This window comes from Canis lupus, chromosome 26 (genome assembly GCF_048164855.1).
Source record: "Canis lupus baileyi chromosome 26, mCanLup2.hap1, whole genome shotgun sequence".
Classification (NCBI taxonomy): Eukaryota; Metazoa; Chordata; class Mammalia; order Carnivora; family Canidae; genus Canis; species Canis lupus.
Genome location: NC_132863.1, coordinates 14,935,287 through 14,950,843, shown reverse-complemented (window position 1 = coordinate 14,950,843; position 15,557 = coordinate 14,935,287). Strand labels below are relative to the sequence as shown.

At 37.5% G+C, this 15,557-nt stretch overlaps 1 protein-coding gene across 11 annotated transcripts in view; it reads left to right on the top strand.

Moving 5' to 3' along the window:
• PLCB4 (phospholipase C beta 4) overlaps positions 1-15,557 on the top strand; it is a 418,616-nt gene that overhangs the window by 363,608 nt on the left and 39,451 nt on the right. For all 11 annotated transcript variants that reach the window (XM_072800091.1, XM_072800090.1, XM_072800095.1 and 8 more), the window contains 3 exons: positions 1,785-1,887; positions 3,433-3,597; positions 5,870-6,074. In XM_072800091.1, the coding sequence (XP_072656192.1) occupies positions 1,785-1,887; positions 3,433-3,597; positions 5,870-6,074 (473 nt within the window). The remainder of the gene's footprint in view (positions 1-1,784; positions 1,888-3,432; positions 3,598-5,869; positions 6,075-15,557) is intronic.

Here is a 15,557-nt window from a genome sequence, read left to right as displayed (position 1 = left end):
GGCCAAGTTTATCTTTTTTCTCTTGTTGCTTGTGCTTTTGATGCTATGTCTGAGACCCATTGCCAAGTCGTGAAGATTTATCCTTACTTTTTCTTCTAAGAATTTTACCATTTTGGTTCTTATATTTAAGTCTTTGATTCATCTGGAGTTAATTTTTGTATATGGCGTGAGAGAAGGGGCTAATTTTATTCTTTTGCATGTGGCCATTACAGTTGTCCTAGCAACATTTGTTTAAAAGAATATTCTTTCTCCCATTGAAAAATCTTGGCATCCTTGTCAAAAACCAACTGATCAAAGATAAATGAATTTATTTATAGACTCCCATTTCTATCTCATTGATTTATATGTGCATCCTTACACCAATCAAGTGTACTGCCTTGATTACTGTTGCTTTGTAGAAAGTTTTGAAATTGAGAATTACGAAACTTTCAACTTTTGTTTTTCTTGCTTAAGGGTGGTTGGGCTATTCTTGGTCCTTGAGTTTTAGGATCAGCATGTCAATTTCTAAAGAAGCCAGTTGGGATTTGGATAGGGATTGAATCAGTATATCAATTTGGTGAATTGGTGCCACCTTAACCATATTGTCTTCTGATCCATGAACACAAGATGTCTTTCCATTTACTTAGATCTTCTTCAATATCTTTAAACAGTGTTTTGTAGTTTTCAAAGTATATGCACTTACTTTGTTATATTTATTCCTAAGTATTTTATTCTTTTTTATGCTATCATAAATGGAATCTTCTTAATTTCACTTTTGGATTTTTCATTGCTGGTATATAAAAATAAAATTGATTTTTGTATATTGGTTTTGTGTCCTGCAGCCTTGCTGAATTCATTTACTAGTTCTGCTCATTTTTTTTTAAAGATTTCTCCATTTATTTTAGAAAGAAAGTGTATGAGGGGCTGAGGGGCAGAGGGAAAGAATATTCAAGCGACTCCTCACTGAGCATGGAGCCCAGTGCAGGTTCAGTCTTATGACCCATGAGATCATGACCTGAGCAAAACCAAGAGTTGGACTTTCAACTGACAACCACCCAGGCGCCCCCTGATAATTTTTTTAGTAGATTCCCTAAGGTAGATTCCTTAAATAGATTCTATATACAAGATCATGTCCTCTGTGACAAGAAGTTTTACTTATTTCTTTCCATAGATACCTTTTATTTCATTTTCTTGCCTAATTACACTGGCCAGAAATAGGGAAATAATTACATCTTTATGTTTACCTGCCTCTAACTAAAATTTCATGGTTCTTTTGACTGTGAACATAGAAAACAATCTACATTAATATTAACAGTGTTAGTGTTATAGATCTCACAACATATTTTTATGCATATCAGTACTTTGAAGTTACAGTTATCAACTTGTCATCTTATCTCATAATTCAATGCAGTAATTAAAACACAAAGTAGAATATCATGTACTCTCCATATTTTAATAACTATAGCTCATATAAATGGTTTTTCATTGGTTTTTTTGTATTTTATTTTGTACATATAAGAGTAATTATCTAAAGAGATCCATAGCATAAAAAACTTCAAGAGAATATAATAGTATTAGGAAACTCTAGATGTCACTGAGCCTGAAATCTAAAAACATCCTTCTTTTCTGTCTTCTCTTCCAATTAGGAAAGGAAAAGTTTCTTCAACCCTTAGAATTCCCTGCCTAAAAGCCTAGCTCCTAAATTAGAGATGGTCGGGGAGGGAGTACTTCATGTCCTGAAGCATGAGGGTTTTAGTCATTGTAAATGCAACTAATAAACTCTTTCTATGCTTTTGTCCTACCAGGTACCTCCTCAAACCAGATTTCATGAGACGGCCCGATCGAACCTTTGATCCATTCTCTGAAACGCCTGTCGATGGGGTTATTGCAGCCACTTGCTCAGTGCAGGTAGGGCCCCTGCTTGTCACAGAATTGTAAAAATGTGTGTGCAGATGGGGTCCTGGAAAAGCCTTAAGGAATCACATTGAAATATTTAATGTCACTCTATACAATCCATGTGTTGCTCTCAACTTTGGGATTCTCCTTTTTTTCCCTAAGAGATACATTTTGTTCACTAGTAAAACCATTAGCTACTTTCAACAGAAGACACCAGATCAAAAAAAGTGCCTAGTAGAGGATGTGGAGCAAGAGGATTCATTGCTGGAGGAAATGCAAAATGGTGCAACCACTTTGGAAGCATTCTCTTATCCTATAATCCAGCAATCGTGCTCCTGGGTATTTACCCAAATGAATTGAAAACTTACATCCATACAAAAACCTACACAGAAATGTTTATAGCAGCTTTATTTGTAATTGCCAAAAATTACGCCAAAAAGGACAACCAAGATATCCTTCCATAGGTGATTGGATACACATAAACTATGGTACATCCAGACAATGGGGTATTATTCAGTACTGAGAAGAAATAAGCTATCAAGTCATGAAAACACATAGAGGAAACTTGCATGCATATTACTAAGTGAAAGAAGCAAATAAAAATACTACACACTGGGGCACCTGGGTGGCTCAGTGGCTGAGCCTCTGCCTTCGGCTCAGGTTGTGATCCCAGGGTCCTGGGATCAAGTTCTGCATCGGTCTCCCCACAGGGAGCCTCCTTCTCCCTCTGCCTATGTCTCTGCCTCTCTTTCTCTGTGTCTCTCATGAATAAAGAAATAAAATCTTAAAAAAATACTATATACTGTATGGTTCTAATTACACGACATTCTGAAAAAGTGAAAACTGTAACAGTTTCACAGATGTGCACATAGGTCAAAACTGACCTTATTGTATACTTTAAAATATACAGTTTATTGTTTGTCAAATTTTACATTGAAAAACTTTCAAAATTGTGATCTATTCAATATATGGAAAAATCCCTGCTAAATGTCTATAGTCCTTTGGAAAGTAAATGAAAAATAGTCTGTCCATGGCTTTATAATAGGTGGAATTTAATGCTGGTCTTTACAAATACATAGCACTGACCAATGTCAATATTGGTAAGGGATAACAGCCAATAGACAAATAGTAGCATTGCTTTTTTCTTCAGTGCATCTCTTTCCAAGACTTAAAAAAGAATTAAGAACTTCAGAGCTGTAATGGGACATATTCCATTCCATATTCCAACCCATCACTTTGTTTCATAGATGTGGGCATTTCAGTGGAATTAAGCTGCTGTGGAAGTTATTTCTTTGTATTACAGGATTCATCATTTTTTTCTTCTTTTTATAGACAGTTGTCAAAGGCAGAACCTCTGTCTTGAGCAGTTTTTTTTTTTTTTGGCATAGAGTAGTTGCTCACTAATTTTTCAATTGAGTAAGGAATGAATACATTATTTCCACTGATAATTAAAATTTCTGAAGATAAACCAAAGATTTCTTACTTCCAGATTATTCATTGCTCTTGACCATTACACAGACTTGACTTCTCTCTCACTATATTTCTGTGTTGCTGCAGGTCATATCAGGTCAGTTTTTATCAGATAAGAAGATTGGTACGTACGTAGAAGTGGATATGTATGGGTTGCCCACCGACACTATCCGTAAGGAATTCCGAACTCGCATGGTGATGAACAATGGACTCAATCCAGTTTACAATGAAGAATCATTTGTGTTTCGGAAGGTAGGGCATTTTCAAAGTGTCAGACTTGCTCAGCTAACCTACGGGCCACATGTTAATACAAAGACGACATAGACACTACATGATATAGGGGCAATTATATAACTCAAAATTTCTTCTTTTTCTCTTCTTCCAATGGATAAGTACTTTAGATGTCTTACGATTGTTACTCCGTTTATCTCCTTGTCCATTTGATTCTCCTTTCCTCCCGCAAGGAGCCCACCTTCTGTGTGGCAATGCTTACATTCCAGGTGTGCAATCTCCTTAGACTATGTCCTCACTGGTAGACATCATCATACACTGGAGAGTTCTTTTCTGCCCTGGCAGCAGCTGGTAACTTACAGTGCTCCTTTAGCCAAGAGGACAGGTAGGATGGTGCACCCAAAACTAAGGCCAATAAATGTCCTTAAATAGATTAGTTGGTATTGTCCTGTGCCTCTAGAACGTCTGGTACGTGTTGCCATCCCTCCAGTCTGTGCTTCTTGTGCTATTTTGGGTTGGTGAGGGGAGGGAGCAGCGGAGGGGATCTTTCCTAATACTGTATCTTGATCTCAAGACCAATCACAATCATACTCTGTAATGATTCGGTTTTAAATCTTGTAATCATTTTTCCCTTTGTTTCTCTTTTGTCAGCATAAGATGTATTAAAAAAAAAAAATCCATGCATTGGTAGTGCTGTCTCCAGATACAGCTATTTTTCTCTCTCACTTGCTCTGTTAGCCTAACCAAAATAGTTTCTTGCTGCTGCATTAGCCACAGGTTTCCTGGTGTTTCTGCTCCATTTGTATGTCCTACAACACAGATAATTGGCTTCTTATCTTAACAAAAATGAGGATTAACAGTTTCAGAATAGACTAACTGGTTTACAGAAACCAGATTACAGAAGATCAGTAATTCAATGAAATAAGCCAATGTGAGATTAAGGCTCTCCCTGTAATGTGAGCACCGTTATCCATGCAACCCACACTGCAACCTTCTCTCCTACAGTCAGGGTAGGATGAAAATTGCATACATAGCTGTCATGGGCCTTCCCCCTCCTAGGTTTTTTTTTTTTTTTTTTTTAATATATATATATATGACCAGTGTTCTTTGGCAGAATGAATAATCCCTAGACACATTTCTAGAAATTCAGCAAGTTGACTTCAGACATTCTTTGTTTTCATTGAATAAGGAGACATCAAAATTGGTTTTACGTGTAGTATTACTAGCCCCAGAAACAAGATGCTAGTTCTGTATCCTTTACTGTTGTTCAGAAGTTAAATTGCTTTTCATTGGTACCAAGTGCTTTCACTTTTATTCTCTCTTGTTTTTAATATTTTTGTTCTTTGCACTAGTCTCACAAGGCAAACTCCCTTATACCAAATGAGAAACAATAGAGTAAATATAAAGTTGAATGAATTTTAGCTTGATTTCTCCTCTTCGTCTTCACAAAATTGGATTAAATTATAACCTCTAGGCATAAATAGGCAACTGATCCATTGTCTAGTTTTAGATATAGTACTCAGATTAGCCAAGATGTCTTGGTTATTCTTAGCCAATGAGTAGTCCTTCTTGATTTAAAACATTGGATTTTTTTTTGTCATGTTGCTATTTGATATCTGAATCAGAATTCTGCTTTCTGAGCTCAGATTTTATGTCTGCTTACTCATTTTGAAGATGGCAAGAGTAGATGTCTTGAGTATATATCAACATTTCTAAGTGCCCCATCTCATTCTATCTAATATCCCAAAATATTAAAAACTGAGGAGTGCAAGAAAAAGGAAGAATCCAAATTTCTACATACATTGTCCTTTATACACAAAGCATTTCTTCAAGATACTTTCCATATTCTTAAAGACAGACAGAGCTAGATGTCAGAAGCAGCCCAAGTAGGAGGCAGACCACAGGATTCAAAGGCAAGAGCCCCAATTCCAGGCCCAGCTGTCTCGATCTAAGACATTAAGGGAAGTCACTTGATCTCTCGGTGTCTCCTTTTGCTTGTCCATTCTATGCATGGGGGTGTGGAAAGATCACAAGGGTTGGACCAGTAATCTTTCACATATGTTTCATCTAAAAGTTTTGATGAGATGATTTCCAGGAAGCCTGTTCAATTGCTTTCTCAATGGCTTGGACACTACAGCTTGCACAGTATCCTTTAGGAATGCAAACTTATCATGGGCTTCTTTTTACCATCAAGGCATATTTAAGAACAGTGTGGATATGGTTCAGATTCCTAGAGTTGGGCCTCTTGGAAGCTGCTTTCCACAATACCCATGAGAGCTACCATTCTTTGCAGGTAATCCTCCCTGACCTGGCAGTCTTGAGAATAGCAGTGTATGACGACAACAATAGGCTGATAGGCCAGAGGATTCTTCCACTGGATGGCCTCCAAGCAGGCTATCGACACATTTCCCTTCGAAACGAGGGAAATAAACCATTATCACTGCCAACAATTTTCTGCAATATTGTTCTTAAAACATATGTGCCTGATGGATTTGGAGGTAAGTTAAACATGTGAGTACAGAAGTCCTAAATTATAGGATTATAAAATATTTTACCAATGGTTAAAAAAAAAGTCTGTTCCTATCCATGCTGCCAATCCTTGTAGCCTTGAAGAAATCAAGGATAGAGAGCAACTTCAGGTTTTCTAGGAAGAAAGGAAAGGGCAAGGTTGGATTATCTGTAAGGTTCTTTCTTATTTTAAAATATTGTAATTTTATATCATTTATCAATTTTTACAAATATGTTTGTGAAGGATTTACTTACACCATCATCCAAAGGGAGAGAAAGACATAAGTAATATGGAACCATATTTATTTTATTTAAATTGAACTAAAATTTTTAGTTTAAATTGAACTCAAATATCAACATGCCTGGATTTTCTTCCAAATCCTCTAAAGAGTTCGTTTTCACACACACACACACACACACACACACACCACACACACACACACCACACACATCCCAGTCCTCCATCCACAGAAGACTACCTTTGGTTTTACTAAGGTAATCAATGGGAGAAATCAAAACCTGGACCAAATCATAGGATTTTGCTTACATCCAAATATATTTACTTTTTATAACCCTTAATTAAGCCAAAAACATTTAAAGGAAGACAGAGATCCTCTGTATTCTCCTAAGGAAACAGAATGATTGTGTCAAATTAACGAAGGGTGGAAATTCTAATTCTCCTTCCTGGCTGGATGACCTTGGGACAGTGACAACCTCTCAAATTCTCATTCCCTGTCCTGTAAAGTAAAGATACTCCTACTCCCTCCCTCATAGCATTCTTGTGAAGTGCTCATCATTATAGTACATGACATAGCAAGACTCAAAAATGTGTGCACAGATGTATATGTGCTATCAATACAGATAAAATTTCTGTAGTATGCTGGAACACATCACAGTTTTGTTTGGGGAATGTGGGGTTATTTCATGGGGATTTTTGAAATAATGCTTGTATCTCTGGAGGGCAGATTTTCTCTAACCCTCACCTTTAACAACCAGATTACAGATTCAAGAAGAGTGTGAACCATGAGGATTTTTGCAGTTACCAAATTCAGAGTAAAGACACTCCTCCTCCTCCGCCTCTGCCTTTCATTTAAAAAGAAAGCCTATATTTGAAGCCAGAACATACTGTAGCTGATAGAAGAGCACATAAAAGAGTCTGGGTGGGGTGCTGTAGGGCTGGTTAAGTGGATAATAAAGAGACAGGAGACCTGTATTATGTCTTTCCAAGCATCAGCAGCTGCTTGGAATGAATTACACCATGTTCCACATACTTGAGCTTAGAAAGTAGGCAGTGCATAATACCTAATGCATTTTAGAAATGGCTGTAGAAACAAATATTGTGGAAGATATACAGGTTTTCTCTCTGCATGGGTTACTTTTCAAATGGAATACTCTAATTTAGTCCAGGGAAATGGGCAGTTGGAATAGAAAAGGGAAAGAACTAATTTGTTGAGTTCCTTCTTCATGCCAAGCACTCTCCATAGAGCCTGGAAGTTGTAGAGAAGGAAAGTGGGTGCATGTAGGTCTGTGCTGAAAAAATGTCTGTATTTATAGGGCAGCTCATTCCTAATGTTGTTATTTGTGTATGTATTGATTCCGCTTAATCTCTTTAAAATAGTCTCATATATTTTTACATAAAGAGATTAATCTCTTTAAAAATAGTCTTATGTATTTCTTTCCTAATGTATCACTGTAATGACTTTTTATCAGAAGCCTTTGAAATTTCTGTACTGTGTTATCATGGATGGGATTCCGCAGTTGATGTCTTAACCGAAATTTGATTTTCAAAGACTGTTTATTCAAAATTTTCAGTCATTTCTTTTGAATGTAAAGAAACCGAGGATTTACATAAGGGACTTCCCTTAGGAGAACAATATAAGAATATGAGAACCGTCTTTTTCTAACTTTCTGATTTTCTTTATGGCCTCTTGACTTACACAGTGTGCTGTCCTTGTTCCACCTGCATAACTAATCTCCCACATTCAGATCTGAACAATTATATGCTGAGCCAGCAGAGTAGGAAATCTATAGAGCCCTTGCTCCCTAGAACATTGAGAGACTATGTTGATTCTATAGGAAGAAGTTCAAAATGAAACTCTGCAGTCTTGCATGCCAGCATTTTCTAGGGAAGAAAAAGTAAATTGTTGATACATAGCTCAGATTTTTATATGGCTGAAGAAAGATAATATGGATTTATTCATTCCACAAATATGTTTAGTAGGTTTTATTCTATAAAAGGTAAAATAGGGGCACCTGACCAGCTCATCAGTTAAGCAACCAACTCTTGGTTTAGGCTCAAGTCATGATTTCAGGGCTGTGAGACTGAGCCCCAGCTTGGGCTCCTCACTCAGCCTAGAGTCTGCTTGAGATTCTTTCTCCCCTGTCTTCCTCCCCTTCTCCTCCTTCACTCCTCCCCCTGCTCACATGTGCACATGCTTGCTCACATGCACCCTTTCTCAAATTAAAACAATCTTTAATTTTAAAAAGGGCACAATAGAGAATATATGTATCAGAAAGAGATTCTCCCAACACAAAGAATAAAAGGGTCATCCTTAAATTCACCACCCAGAGAGAGCTCTGTTGCCATATTGGTCCCTTTACTTCCAACTTCATTTCTATTTTAATTAAATGGATCTTATAGTACATAGTCTTTTGGACTCATTACTTCTGAGAGTTTATTTCCTCTTGACAGAGAATATTTTTATTATCTGCATGGGATTCCATTTTATGTATTATCCACAGTTTCGTTATTGATAAACATTGAAATCATTTCCATTTTTTTCTTATAAAAAGTATTGTGCCTGGGAACCCTAAATGTAGAGCTGTGGAAATACACATGATCATTTCCTGAAAATGAAATCTTTAAAGTGGAAGGAGTTGTATGTATATTTAAAGCTTTAGATACAGATTGCCAAATAACCTATCAGCAGTGTATGAGATATAACTTTTGTTAACATACACTAGTTCAATCAGTAAAAACAATTTCTTAGTATATTGATTTAAAATGTTTTTCTCAAAGGAAAAGATGTAGCCAATTCTTATTTAGTACCTACTCTATGGGTAAGAGTTACAAAGTTGAAAAAGTCATCTACGCTTATCCTCAAGAGTTTTCCAACCCTGTACACATGTACATATGTGCATTTACATAAATAAGTGTAATTTATTTTATAAGTGCCCATAGGGTAGTACCCCAGAGGGTGTTTAGAGCATTTAACAAAGAAGTGCTTAATCAGAATGGGATTGAGGAGGGCGTGGCTCTTTGAACCTTGAAAGATGACGCACAGCAGAGAAGTAAACTAGTATTCTCTCTAGACAGGGAAGCAGCCAGGCCAAGGCCTTGATAAGAAAAGTGCTGAACTTATATACTTATTCTGAGAAAGCTGGAACACAGAGTATATGATGCTAAAGCTGAAAAGTTCTGGTCCATGTTTGAGGATGCATCCTGAAAAGCTAGTGTTACTTAGCAAGAGAGGTATGCTCTTCTTGTTGAAGTTTTGGCACCTTAAAATACTCACATTTTCAGGACACTAAGTAATTTGGTAAATTATATTTTCTTAGCTTTCAGGTGGGTCAGTTTGTCTAAAATCACTTCACAAGTTTAGATTAATTACAGAAGTAAGATCTCTTATGCCTGATTAAGCTAATGAAATCTCAACTTTTAAAATTGGTTAAATATGGAAGGCCATTCTGTGGAAGACCATGCATCTATTAAAAATAATGACTTGGATCTCAGTGTTCATAATAGAAAGATGACAGTGATTTATTATGAAGAGAAAAAGTAAATTGCAAAGATCCCATTATTACTCATGAAGACCCTTAGTTATCTGTTTATACATACACATAAAGTAGACAAAAAATTCTAGTAGGATATAAACCCACCTTTAGGAGTAGTTATCTCTTTGAATGGGGGGAGGGTGAGGATTTAGAGGAGCTGACCCACTGCACTGGACAACTTCCAGGAATATCACAGGGAACACACTATCCCATATGGCAGGACTCTACTTATTACTTCTGGATCATTTAGGTAAGCATATGTAACCTCTGGCAATTTTTAAAAATTGTATTTGCCCTATTTTTCTATAATAACTGTGTAATATGAATATAGCAAAAAGGAGAGTTTATATATATATGTTTTATTTTGGATTTAGAAAAAAATAAAATAAAATTATCCTGCTACCTAGATAGTTCTTTGATAACATTTTAAATAAAAGAAAGACATGAGTGTCTTAAAATAGCATAAGATTATAAAACATAAAGCATATCTGTATATGTGTAATAAATATGTATATCCACAAATGTACAGGGTATATGTATACGTGTATGTATCACATATATTTCCTTTTTAATTTAACTCCAAAAGATAATATAATACACCCTGTTCTATGCTTTGCTTTATTTACAACTATATCTTGGAGAACATTCCTGCCAATGCATATAAGGCTTTTAAATTATTTTTAAAGGTTGTATGCTATTCCAGTATGTGTATATACCACTCTCTCTTTATCCAGCCCTTTGGGTTGGATCAGTACGTACTCCCACCCATTATCTGTGAGACTGCCTACTCTGATTCACCATGGCCAATTCTGGATTCTAAAAAGTTCTCCCTTTTTTTTTTTTTCAATAATGGCAGTAAAAGTGGTATCTCATTGTTTTAATTTGTATATTTACAATTATGAGTCAGCTCAAGCCCATTTCATGTGTTTCTTGGTCACTTACATTCCTTTTCCTGAAGAATACTCTCTAGTACCCTTTGTGGGGTTTTTTTTTTTTATTTTTTGTTTTTTTTTTAATTGAGCTATTTCTTTTTTTAAGTAATTGTTTAATTCAAATCTTAATTTACTCCAAAGTCCTCTCCCTTTCTCTCTCTCTCTCATAATTTCCAAAGTAGTCTCAAATATATCGCAATGTCTAGATAAACTTCTATGAAGGTAATGATTGAGGATTCAAACACTGTCTATTTTTCTTGGCCTGACAGAATGCTGTTTCACTGAGGCCACTTAGCAGATATATGAGGACACTGGTTGAGCCCCACAGCTTAGGAGCAGTGTCTGACCACAGCAATCCTTCCATTAACTTTTTTTCATTTGTATTTATTTGTAGCAAACTCAAGAAAAATCCATTGTTTCTATTTTCTTCTTTCCAACTTTGCCCTTTACTTTGCCAAAGTAAACTGTTTTGTCATAAGCAATTCATCATCATAAGAAAAATCTTTTAATTCTGTGCCTACTAGAAAGTTTCAGAGTTCTAATGCATTAGTAATTTTACCATGATTTTCTTTAAGCATCAGCAACTCAATGTTCTGTATGATTTTTAAATGTATCTTAAATCTCAGTCACATCAGGTGGGTGGCATCATTTTATAGAAACAAGAAAAATGTTCCAAAAAGGCTTTTCCAAGTTAAGACAATTCCTTAGGAAGGGCTTGGGCATTGGCAGGAGCTTTGGGTCTCTTATTTATTGGGGTTCTGTGCTGTGAGGTCACCAGAGGATGAGAAATCCCTCCTGATGGAGAACGTTTGGTAGTTTTACAATTGCCATAACTATTTTTACCATCTTGCATATGGTGATCTTTAGAAGCTTTGAACTCTGGGCTGCCCAGTTCCCTCGCAACATGATTTGGGTTAGATCCAGTATTTTCTACCCTGACCCAGCTTGTCTCCTGTCAGTTCCCCATTTTCTTTCCTTGCCATGTCAGGAGGCAGGGGATTTTAGTGCAACTGCTTCTCCTCCACATTGCTGTAGAATAAAAGCTCCCAACATACAAGAAAACAGAGCAAAGAAGGCTGGTGGCACTTCTGAGCACTCTCCACAAATGGTTCTGTTCCTAAGCCCAGTAGTTGTAAAACATTTCTGGGCTGAAGGAGAGAGATGATGTTTCAACTATCAGAAACCAAACTTCCACATTAAAAAAAAAAAAAAAAGTGACATTGGAAACAGATGACTAGGAATGGATAAAAAGGACTTTCATTTCTTCAGTATCATTTTTCTACTGAACATGGCATAAAACAGCTCTCTTGTTTACCCCCACACTCCTACATGAAAGAGAAGCGCTAGGTTGGGTGCTAAGATGACATTTCCTTTGTCAAATCCTGTGAGCCCCAGAATCCTGGGGTTGTCTTTGCTCCCTTATCTGTAGGCGCAAATGCTGAGGACATCAGCACTTACCCGTTGCAGGGGCTTTATCACTGCGAGCTGCTGCTGCTGGTGATGGGAAGCAGTTCCAAAGCAGATGGCAATTAAATGAGTGTTAGAATTTCTTTTGGCCCACCCACTGTTGCTTTTGATGGGTTTGATCATTTATATATCTTTTATTATCACCGAGTGGTAAGGAGAACAAATAGCATGATGCCATGCTTCCAGAATACCTAGCCCATCGGCATTAAATTTAAATGTCGCTCCAAGATGGGTTGCGTGAGCTGCTAAGCATCGGTTCCTTGAGCTGTGCTCTTCACTGCTTCTGTAGCTGGAGGTTTTGTTTCCTGTTGTGCACCTAGGCTATTTAATTCAGGCAAAGATGAAGTGGCCCTTTGTTTATTTGCCAGTTCCCCTTTCCGCCTGCCTTGTAATTAAAGATACATCATGGGGGCTGGAGGTGGGTGTTTCTCGTTCTCCCTGCCCAACATCTTCGCAGGGTTGTTTTCCAAACCTTCTGGAAAGAGAGTAGGCTGATCCTTGCATCATGTAATCCTCCAGGAGGAGCATCATTAATTAAGATGCCATTCCTGGGCTGTGATCTCAGGATGTCCTGCCACGTTTTTAAGTCGGTCCATTTTGTCCTCTCCTTTGTGGATGCTAAGACTCTTTATTCTATCAAATATTTGTTGAAAAGTTGATTTGCATTTGCAGTGGTATCTATTTTGATGGCTTCCTTTGAACTACAGAAAATGCTGGTAAGAACACCAAGGAGAAAAGCTCCAGAGAAGGGGGGCAGGATGGGTTATAGTGAAATAGCTTCAAGAGTTGCCTGGCTTGGAGAATTGAAACAGGCTCCTGATTGCATTCCCTGGGATGTACTGCAGATCCAGAGATGAGGGGAACACATAAGCATTTCCCAGTTTTACCACAGGATCTTTACCCCACCACACCTAGTGTATCTTTTCACATTCTAGAAAAGCAGTTTGGGAAATGCTTAATCATTTGGTGGAAGCCAAAAGACCTCATCTAAAATCATAATTAGGGGATTTGTTGATCTTTATTAGCATCACTTTGTAGCCATTAGGGGAACATATATTTTTCTGCTGGCTTTACCTCTTGATAAAATAGAAAGGTTGGAGTGGAGAACAGGAGAGAACCAGAGCCAAGAGTGAGCACACGGATCCAAGCCATCTAGGTGCCACGGTTGGTGCTCACTACCAAGGCACCCAAATGAAATGTCTTGAAAAGCAACAGTTAAAGAAGCAAACAAAAGACAGAGATCCCTGAAAAGCCAGCAAGTATCTGGAAGTCTGTACTGAGGAATTGCTATGATCTTTTCAGTTTTGGGGGATTCTTAAAGTGATGGTTTCAACTCTGTATGAAAACGGGGAAGGAAGGAATGGTAGGAGCGAAGGAGGAGAAAAAAACGAATATACATGGAAAGTGTTCACCAGGAGCGTCCAAACTTTTGGAAATGGTGCTAAACCTAGAAATAGATTTTTTTTTAAGTACAAATAAGTAAAACTTCTGTTAAGTCCAGAAGAAAGAAGAAAATGGGAAAAGGCAGATTGGTTCCTTTTTTAAAAAGAAAGTTTCCAGAGTCTGTGCCATGGCCTCCAGGCATCCAAGAAGTTTCAGCTCATCCTGGGGGTTCTGTAGAATCAGAGGCTTGTGTGCACAGGTCACTACCCTGTTAGGAGGTCAGTGTGGTCTGTTCTAGACACGCCTAGCACATGAGTCAATATTGATCAGCATATAAACTTTATTCCCCACAGGGGGTTGTCCTGTGGAATACAGAACTACATGGACTATAACTAGCCAGAGCATTCCTCCAATACACAGGAGGATCCCCCTGAAAGGTCATAGTGAGCACCTATATTCTCGGTCAGAATTGTGCAGAATCAACCCTCAAGGGTGGAACCAAGATATTGCTACAAGAAATAGGAAGAATACTCTGAGATTCAGTGTATTCTTTGATCAAACCATGATGGGTCCTTGAGAGGTCTCCAGGGGCTGATGGATGCTTCTTGTTAACAATGAGAAAGCCTACTTTATTTGAAAGATATGCCCAAGAAAAGATTCCTTCGCTGCCGTAATTTCAAGCAGACAGATGATCCTTTCTATTCAGGGAAATTTGTATATATGATCTACCTTGGATTTGGCTGCCTCTGCCTTTTGCAATTCCTACATGTAAATTCCCAACTGACCACCAATGTTGATCCATGGGTAGGGACATCTCTCTGCCCCTCAGACAGTAGGAAGAAGCTACTAAAGAGGAGAACTCCACCCAAATACCAAAGATTTGTCACTGTCAATCTGTCAGGAATAATGTAGAGGCCACTTTTAGGTAACATACTTGAGCAGTGGAGCCTTGAGCAAGGCAAAAAGGGCCCACACCTGATACAAACAGGCTCATTATTAAGTAACCTACCTCAAAATAGCTATTGGCCCTAACTAACCAATGGGCTACTCACAACCAGGGACAGTTACCAAAAAAGGGGGGATATTCCATACATTCCCATACCTCCTCACTCTGCCCTATAACTGTGGCCCCTCACTACCACCTCATGGCACAGTCTCTCCTTTGCTGTTTTGCCTGCTACTCCCTTGCAGTGTATTCAATAAACTTCTGTCTCCTTAAAGAAACAAACAAACAAAAAACAAATTTTTTTCTCATTTACCATTGGTAATCAAATTTACCACAAACTGGAAAAAAAAAAATTACCGCAAACTGGAAGACTTAAAACAACAGAAAATTATTTTCTGACAGTTCTGGAGACTAGAAGCTTAAAATCATAGATTTGGCAGCTCTTGGAGAAATCCTTCTTTGCCTTTTCTAGCTCCTGGTGGCTCCTGGCAGTCCTTAGCATTACTTGACTTGTAGCTGCATTATTCCATTCTCTGTCTTTGTCATCCCCTAGCTTTTTTCCTCTTAGTCTCTGGGTGTCCTCTCCTCATCTTACAAGGGCACCAATCATTGGATTTAGAGCCTACCCAACCAAGTCCAGTGCGATCTCAATCCTTAACTAATTGAATACGCAAAGACCCTACTCATAAATCAGGTCATGTTCTGAGGTCCTGGGTGGTCATGAATTTTGAAAGGCATTACTCAACTTAGTCTACTGTCATAATTCTGCTATATTTTCTTAATACTCATCCCTTCCATTAATTATTCTTAGATAACTATTTTAAAGCTTATCAAGAACAAATTTTGTTAGTAATGCTCAAGTATATAAGTTGCTATCTTACGTATCTGAACCACAAATTTTCTGATAAAGGAAATGATATATCTTTTTTTGCATTAATATATTTCTTGCAAAGTCATCTTTTATAAAAAAA